General features: G+C 43.6%; 1 protein-coding gene across 1 annotated transcript in view; it reads right to left on the bottom strand.

Moving 5' to 3' along the window:
• The window catches only part of LOC145392143 (organic cation transporter protein-like), a 30,277-nt gene extending 21,563 nt beyond the window's left edge, over positions 1-8,714 (bottom strand). The window contains exons 1-10 of the mRNA XM_080266595.1: positions 8,560-8,714; positions 8,047-8,265; positions 7,309-7,413; positions 6,521-6,779; positions 5,306-5,477; positions 4,895-5,021; positions 3,957-4,063; positions 2,919-3,133; positions 1,954-2,135; positions 205-374 (exon numbers count right to left, since the gene is read on the bottom strand). Coding sequence (XP_080122721.1) covers positions 205-374; positions 1,954-2,135; positions 2,919-3,133; positions 3,957-4,063; positions 4,895-5,021; positions 5,306-5,477; positions 6,521-6,779; positions 7,309-7,413; positions 8,047-8,265; positions 8,560-8,622 — 1,619 coding nt within the window. The 5' untranslated portion in view covers positions 8,623-8,714. The remainder of the gene's footprint in view (positions 1-204; positions 375-1,953; positions 2,136-2,918; positions 3,134-3,956; positions 4,064-4,894; positions 5,022-5,305; positions 5,478-6,520; positions 6,780-7,308; positions 7,414-8,046; positions 8,266-8,559) is intronic.
• Between the last annotated feature and the right edge of the window lie 500 nt (positions 8,715-9,214).

Below are 9,214 nucleotides of genomic sequence, written 5' to 3'. Positions count from 1 at the left end.
AGCTCATTCTCTCTCTCTCTCTCTCTCTCTCTCTCACCCCGTTACCTTGCCCTCTCCATGTCACTCACCCTCCTGTTATTCATCCTCCCTCTCGCTCACTGTCCCTCTCTCGCTCCCTGTCGCTGTCCCCGTCCCTATCCTTCTCCCCTCTCTCCCTCTCCCCTCCCTTCTCTCCCCTTCCCTCCCTCTCCCCTCCCCTCTCACCTCTGACAGGGGTTGTAGCAGCATCCCTGGTCAGTAAGGAAGTGCTCCCCGTCGTATAAGGTATCAGGGAGTGTCTGGTTGAGAGTCTCCGGGAGCAGGACACAGATACTGCCCCCCACCACTGATGCCACTCCCAGGATTGTGTAAGGTAGGAAGTGGCCGAATTTGGACTGTCGGAGAGATAAGGAGAGATAAGAAATGGTATGGGAGATAAGGAGAGAGATACGTGATGGTATGGGAGGTGAGGAGAGAGATGAGATTAGGAGAGATAGTTAAGAGTGTGGGAGAGATAAAGACAGAGATAAGAGACTGTATGGGAGGTAAAGAGAGAGATAAGAGATTGTATGGGAGGTATGGAGAGAGATAAGAGACTGTATGGGAGGTAAGGAGAGAGATAAGAGATTGTATGGGTGGTAAGGAGAGAGATAAGAGACTGTATGGGAGGTAAGGAGAGAGAAGAGATTGTATGGGAGGTATGGAGAGAGATAAGAGACTGTATGGGAGGTAAGGAGAGAGATAAGAGATTGTATGGGAGGGAAGGAGAGAGATAAGAGATTGTATGGGAGGGAAGGAGAGAGAGAAGAGATTGTATGGAAGGTAAGGAGAGAGATAAGAGACTAGGAGAGATAGTTAAGAGTGTAGGAGAGATAAGGAGATTAGAGACTGTAGGGGAGATGAGAGATAAGAGATCGTATGGGAGAAAAGGGGAGAGAGAGATTAGAGATAAGGAAAAAGATAAGAGACTTGGGGAGATAAGGAGAGAGAGAAGAGACTGTAGGGGAGATAAGGAGAGAGATAAGAGGCTGTAGGGGAGATAGGGAGAGAGATAAGAGACTGTAGGTGAGATAAGAAGGGAGATTAGAGACTGTTGGAGAGATAGAGGTAAGAGACCAGAGGAGATAGAGAGAGAGAGAGAGAGAAGATCCTGTGAGAGAGATTAAGAAATAGATAAGAAGCGGGAAAGGAGCGATGGAGAGATTTCCGTGAGATAGAGACTTGTATGCAAAAAAAATATACGAAGATTGTGGCCAAATTGGAGCTATGGGAGAGAGAGAGGCGAATTCTGACTGTCGGAGAGATAGAGAGATGGGAAATGGGGAGAAAAAGGGAGAGATGATAGAGTCTGGACTATAGAAGAGAGACAGAGAGATAAGGGCATGATAAGGGGAGACGAGATAGTTTGATAAGATAGAAAGGAGTTTTAGTTAAGAATATGTAGTGCAAAATAGATAAAACTTAGAATATATTTAGGAAGTGTTAGGAGAAGGGTTGTGAGGAGAGAGAGAGATTAGAAAGGGAGGTTCAGAGATTAGGTTAAGAATGGAGAGATAGAAATAGAGATTGATCATTGATTGAAAAATGATAAAGCCGCCAAACAGCAACTTAAATAACCAAAACACACACACACACACACACACACACACACACACACACACACACACACACACACACACACACACACACACACACACACACACACACACACACACACACACACACACACACACACACACACACACACACACACACACACTAAATAATCACCTAAACTTGATGACCTGACCACTTAAGTCCCCTATTTAGGTCACTTTTTGTCACTTAAAACTCACCATAATAACCACATAATCTCACAGAACAGACCAGATAGACCACCTTAACGCACACACCAGACCAAACAGACCACCTCAACACACACACCAGACCAAACAGACCACCAAACAGACCACACAGACCCCCACCGAGACTCACCAGATACACAACGTAGGGGGAGAGGAAGCCAGCCGCGTTGCCCAGCGTATGGATAATCCCGGACCCCGAACCTCTGGCCACAGTAGGAAGCACCTCAACTGGGTACTGTTGGGCTACATTGATGGCCATGGTGATGAAAAAACGACCCATCACGGCCACCACCATGATGCCTGTTGTGAAGGCTGGGGAGAGAGAGATAGTTAGATAGATAGATGGATGGATAGAGATGTATAGTTAAATATAGATTGATATTTGTGTAGAGTATGTATGTATAAATGTATGTACGTACATATTGTGTGTGTGTGTGTGTGTGTGTGTGTGTGTGTGTGTGTGTGTGTGTGTGTGTGTGTGTGTGTGTGTGAGAGAGAGAGAGAGAGAGAGAGAGATTAAAGGAAAAAATGAATAACAAGAAAGTGAGTGGAAAGGAACATCGCTGGAAGGATGAAAAATTGACAGAGTGAGTCAAAATATTTAACCCTAAGCCATAGACCTAATTAAGATTTCCATGAACGTTCGAAAAATTAAGTTTATATAACATCAATCGCAGTTTTAAGCCGACCCTCGAAAGACTTAAACCTAGACTAACAACACTCTTAATCTCATCTAAATAATTCGCCACTCAGTTGTCTCCTGTTCAAAATGGCTGTCTTAGAAGGCTTTATAAATTGTAGTGTTCATCCGTTTGTATTTGTATCCCTCTTCCTCTCCCTTTCCCGCTCCCTTTCCCTTTCCCTTTCCCTTTTCCTTTCCCTCTCCCTCTCTTTCTCCCTTTCTTCATTTCAGTCTTAGGCATTGCTACTCCCTTCCCTTCATCAGCGTCAACCTTTTTCATTTCACCCAATAACCCAAACCTCTCCTTTTCTCCTGCCATTCCCTCCCTCTCCCTGTTCTCAACCATATCCTTCCTCCCCTTCTCTCCCTCTCCTCCCGACTCCCTCTCCTCCCCATTCTCTCTCCCCACTCACCGTCAGGCAACGCAGCAATCACCCCGCACGCCACCCCACTTAACACCATCGTCCAGACGGTGGTGTGGCGCCGACCCAGCTTTTCCACGCAAACCATAGTCACGAAATCCGCCGGAAGCTCCACGAACCCGACGATGGTGAAGGTGACGAAGACGTTGGTGCCAATGTTTTGCGTGTTACGAATGTGTCCGTCGTACGCCAGCATGATCACCATCCTAGAATGAAGGGTGAAGGGTAGAATGAAGTTACGAAATGAGAGAGAACTGTTTATTGGCGTGGTTATTCGAGGAGACGAGTTATACAAAGGTGTGATTAGAACAGATCAAAAAATGGTTTCGTGGACTTAGTAAAATAAATATGAATGATGAACATGCAAAAGAACAAAAGGAGTAAAAAAAAAAAAGTGCAGGTTCGAAAAAACTAGTCATTCATGTATGTAATTTGAAAAGAACCCCCCCCCACACACAAAAATGATGTGTGAATCTAGATCAGTAAAATAAAAATGAGTGATGAATATGTAGAACAATATATATATAAAATTAAAAGTGACATAAAAAAGGGAGAAAATATTGATGAAATCTGGTATACAGGGGTGAAGCCAGTCTCTGTATGGCTTTCTAACTGTATGACCCTAAAACTTTCTGTCCCCTTGGCTGTTCATCTGCTTCTCAGTCTGTATTTTTTTTTTATATGTGTACATGGTTGTCTGTTCATCAGCGTGTCTGTCAGTGTGTCCATCTATTTCCATGTCTGTCTATCCATTTGTCCCTTTATCTGTTTCCCTTTGTCTATAGCTATCTGTATCTGCCTGTCTGTATATCTATCAGTGTATTTCTATTGATGTATGTCTGTCTACCTGTCTGTATGTCTATGTCTCTATCCATCTTTTTATCTACCTACATACCTATCTGTCTATCTATTTGTCTGTCTCCGTCTGTCTATCTAACTTGTCTTCCTGTCTCTTCATATGTCTGTCTGTCTGTCATTATCATTGTATTACTCTCCATCATAAATAGTTCTGCCTCTGCTCACACTCACCACATAACGCAGAGCACTATGAAGCGTAGTCTAAGCACCGGAGTCTTAAGCAGGTCCAGAGCAGAAGCCTGTCTGCTCTCTGCTTTCGCCTGCTCATTGCCGAAGTCCTGTAGGGGAGTGCAGAGAGGGAGTCCCGGGTTGAGTACTTATAAACTGGGTGGAGATGTGAGGGAGGTTTTGGTTTGTGACGAGACAGACAGAGACAGAGACAGAGTTGGGGGAGGGTAATTGTTATGTGATGAAAGAAGATTGACGCAAGACACTCAGCGTATCAACCCTCTCTTCTCAACCTCAGACAACTCAGCCTCTGACCTCAGTTCTTCAGTCTCTCAGTCCCCAAACCTCGATAAGTCTCTAATCCGCCTGTAATCCCACAAATATTATACACTAACCTCTCTAACATCAAGCTCTGTAACCTCTAACTTGCATCCTTATAATCTCCGAGCTTTTCAACCCTCTAACCTCCTGACTTTACCTCCTTGATACCTCTCTAACCTCAACTGCTAACTTCTCAGCTCTCTTCTAACCTCACTTCCACAACGTCTTAACTTTCTAACCTCAATTTTCTTCCCTCAAACAGCCTCCTTGACCTCTGCAACCTCTAATTTCTAACCTCATATTTCAAAGTTCTAGCCTCAGTCTTTTCATCAGCGACCTCTCAATCTTTTAACCTGAGTCTGTCAAGCTTCTAACCTCATTTTAACCCTTCTAACCTCAGGCCTCTAACCTTAGTCTAACCTCTCTAATCTCACTCTGACCCTTCTAACCTCGTAATAACATTCTATCCCTTCTAACCTCAATCCTCTAACCTTAATCTAACCCTTTCCCTCCTAACCAAATTCCCTTCTAACCTCAGCCCCCTAAGTTCAATCTAACCCCAGTCTGACCCTTCTAACCTGAACCCTCTAACTTGAACCCCTCTAACCTTGACCCCTGACCTCAAATTCCTTGATGACCTCGGGCGACAGTGACTTCTTGTTGACCTTGGCTGCCCTCTTGAGAATCCGCACCGTCTCCTTCACTCTTCCTTTGCTCAGTAGCCACCTTGCTGATTCCGGTACGCACCTGGGAGGAAAAGGGACGTGAATCAGAGGAGAGAGAGAAAAAAAGGGTGGAAGAAGGTAAAAATGAAGGAAATAAATAGGAGTAAAAGGAGGTAGAGAAGGAGATAGGATGAGGAAATGGCGAAAAGAACAACGTAGAGGGAAAAAGAGATAGAGAGAGAGAGAGAGACAGAGACAGACAGACAGACGGACAGAGAGAGAGAGAGAGAGAGAGAGACAGAGACAGAGAGAGACAGACAGACAGACAGACAGGCAGACAGACAGACAGACAGACATAAAACTCACCAGATGAACGAAATGGAGAGGAACTGAGAGGCGTGGATGACGATGGCGAATATTTTCCAGTTGGCGAGAAAGTAAGCGAGCCAGGGCATAAGGCAGAGAGCGGCCGTGAGAAAGAGCATAATTGGCACGTTGGCCATGATGGTACGGTACTCGCTGGACACATACTCGAGCACTGGCGGCGAGAGAAAGTGAGAGAATTAGAGAGAGAAGTAGAGAATGTGGGAGTAGAAGTGTTAGAGTGAGAAAGATAGGGACAGTGTTTGTGTTAGCATGATTGATGGATAAGTAGATAGATAGGTAGATAGATAGACTGGTAGATAGAGGAAGGGTCACAGACAAGCAGAGTCAGAGGTGGAGAAATTGTGTGTGTGTGTGTGTGTGTGTGTGTGTGTGTGTGTGTGTGTGAGAGAGAGAGAGAGAGAGAGAGAGAGAGAGAGAGAGAGAGAGAATCCTAAATATACATGCGATTGAATAAAATATAATAAAAACAGAACAGCGTAAATTTTAATAAGAAAACAAATAATCACAAATTTTATTAATATGGGCAGATAAATACGTCACACGGAGGATATATTTCAGATTAACATTGAATATAATTAGATATATAAAGGGCATCTTATGTAAAAACCAGAGATGTCTTAGAAAATTGACAAGAGAGTAAAAAAAAAAAAATAGCAGGTGGTATTGAAAAGATATAGAACTTACGCAATATATATACAAAACGCTATTATTTCCTAAGTCCCAAGAAGCAGCTGTAATTGGGAAGTTGTAGGATGGTGATGATAGAGATGAATGCCTGTTTTAAATGGTCGTAATTGGGAAGAAACATATAAAATTCTTATATCTATAGCCAGACGCCACAATTCCGCAAGGGGTGGCCACAAACGAATCGCCTCCGTGTCACCTTGTCATTTCCTGCCCTCCCCCCAAAACTTACGCAGGATATATAAAACACGCAGGCTGTATAAAACTTACGCAGGATATATAAAACTTACGCAGGAAATTTAAAACTTACGCAGGATATATAAAACTTACGCAGGATGGATAAAACTTACGCAGGATATATAAAACTTACGCAGGATGTATAAAACTTACGCAGGGTATATAAAACTTACGCAGGATGGATAAAACTTACGCAGGATGGATAAAACTTACGCAGGATATATAAAACTTACGCAGGATGGATAAAACTTACGCAGGATATATAAAACTTACGAAGGATATAAACGACAATGTAATTTGTGTCGTAAGTCAGTCCCACGAGGAACCTAAACACGGAGAAGACGGTGAAGGAGGAGGACAGAGCCGATGCCACGCCCGCGACCCCACCCATCACGTTGGTCAGGACGATGATGGGAAGGCGCCCCCACCTGTCTGACGCCCATCCCAGTAAGGGAGAGCCGATCAGAGCGCCCACGAAGAAGATGGACTGTGCGAGGGGCGGCTTCCAGTCCTCGTCGCATACCCAGTTCAGCTGCGAGAGAGAGAGAGAGAGAGAGAGAGAGAGAGAGAGAGGATAATTGTTAATGCTATGATTGTCTTTTTTTTTCTTTGCCATTTTTTTATTCTTTTCGTTACTGTTATTGTCGTTATTATTTTTCTTATTATTATCATCTTTATCAGCATCATCATCATTATTACTTTACATTAGCACATGCATTAACATTTACAGTATTAACATTATCATTAGTGACGGAAATGAGGGACGTATTGAGAGGAGAGTGCTGAGGGTATATCATCATCATCATCATCATCATCATCATATCTTATTAGTATCTGTGATTGTTTTCGTAATCATCATCATCACCATCATCATCATCATATCTTATTAGTGTCTGTGATTGTTTTCGTAATCATCATCATCATCACCACCCGTCACTACTACTACTGCTGCTGCTGCTGCTGCTGTTGTTATTATTATTAGTATTAGTATCATTATTATTATTGCTGCTGCTGACAATGATAGTGATAGTGATTAGTGTTGATAAAGTGAAACCAATTACCTGTGAAGTGATAGTAGGGTAGTACAGCGAGTAATTATAAGCCCATCCGTAGCGACAGGTGGTGGTGGGCCAGGTAGGGTCCGGCCAGGTGCCATTGAGAACGACCTGAGAGAGAGAGAGAGAGAGAGAGAGAGAGAGAGAGATAGAGAGAGAGAGAGAGGAGGGGGAAGGTTAGAGGTGGGGATAAGAGTGAGAAAGGGCAGAAAAGTATGGTATTGAGAGAGAGAGAGAGAGAGAGAGAAACACAGTTACTATCTATCATAATATTTAACATCACACACCTAGTAAGAAAAAGAATAATAATACTACCATTTACACTCTTCCCAGAGCAGATATTCCAACGGCGCAAATAAAGGGGGAATAAATCTAGTCTTCCCACTTATAATTTTTAAAGACGGTCACATATCTTTATTTTTATTTATTTATTGATGCTGCCAGACAATTTTATATAACTGACGAGAGTACCCAACTAAAGTGTTTTTTTTTATTTGCCATACCGTATATATAACCCAGGCAACCAATTCTGTAGTTATTTTTATATTAGATAGAGAGAAAAAAAAGACGCCTATAATTATTTTTTTTCATGTTACTAAAAGAATAATGGAAAGCATGGAATAGCCTAGGAACCAATGATGGTGTCCAGGGATGATGTTGAATAAAAGAGAGAGAGAGAGAGAGAGAGAGAGAGAGAGAGAGAGAGAGAGAGAGAGAAATCCGCTATATAAGTAACCCACTCACCTCACTAAATTCAACATCATACATCATACACTTCTGGTATTCCCCCTTGACCTCATCCCGGGGCAAGGTCAGCTGCTTCACCTCCTCCTGGGTCAGGTTGAGGTCAGCGAGGTCAGGGGGGGCGGCGCACCAGTGAGGGGGGGCCAGGGTCATGAACATTTGGCCGAAGAAGACGAAGGCGAAGATGACGTTGATGTAGCAGTTGACCAAGAAGAGCATCTGGGGAGTTTGGGGGGAAGATTATTACTATTATTATTATTATAATTATTATTTAGTAGTAGTAGTAGTAGTAGTAGTAGTAGTAATTGGAAGCCCATCTAAACGTGAACTCAGTGGATTGCAGGCTGAAGCTTCCCTCCTCCTGCAGTCCTCCATCCTCCTTTTAGGGAATTGGAAGAAAATTGAAGGACGTTTGTGTACCCAGGCAGTGGAGTCGGCCAGTTATATCAGTGCCACCGCGAGAAGGCTTCCCTCAACAACAGTAAAATAGGAAATAAGTTGGTCTGTACTCACCATCTGATAGCGGCCAAATCCCCCGATGTAGTTGAAGATGGTGTCGAAGGCGGTGATCGTCATTTTGGTTCTTAGGTCAAGGTCAAGGTCAGGGTCAAGGTCAAGTTAGGTTAGATTAGGCTAGATCACGTCAGGTTACAGTACATGAAATGAGGTTAGGTCAGATCAGATTTTGTCGGGTCAGATTAAGTTACGGTGTCATGTCAGGTCAGATCAAGAATTGGAGGTGAGACGAGGTCAGGTTTATGGCAGGGCAGGACAGGGCAGGGAAGGGAAGAGCAGGGGAGGTTAAGGAAGGGCAGAGGTCAGGTTTGGGTCAGTTTTGTTAGGTCAGGTCAGATTAGATCAGGTTACAGTCAGTCTGTAATTAAGGCAGAGCATGTCAGTTTTAGTCAGGTTTAGGCAGGTAAGACGAAGCAGGGCAGGGCAAGGTAGGACAGGGAAGGACAAGGTAGGGCAGGGAAGGGCAAGGTAGGGCAGGGAAGGGCAAGGTTGGGCAGATCACCTACATACGGGTCAGGTTAGGTCAGACGGGAACAGGAGTGTGGTGGTTTTAAGTCAAATTGGAATAAGTCATTCAGGAGGAACTAATACTTTAAGATAATCATTATAGACAGGAAGCGTATATCAGATGACCTCACGTAACCTGGATTGA

This window comes from Coenobita brevimanus, chromosome 21 (assembly GCF_032717465.1).
Source record: "Coenobita brevimanus isolate Jiangsu-jjx chromosome 21, ASM3271746v2, whole genome shotgun sequence".
In the NCBI taxonomy this organism is placed as follows: Eukaryota; Metazoa; Arthropoda; class Malacostraca; order Decapoda; family Coenobitidae; genus Coenobita; species Coenobita brevimanus.
This window is presented reverse-complemented; position numbering and strand designations above follow the sequence as displayed.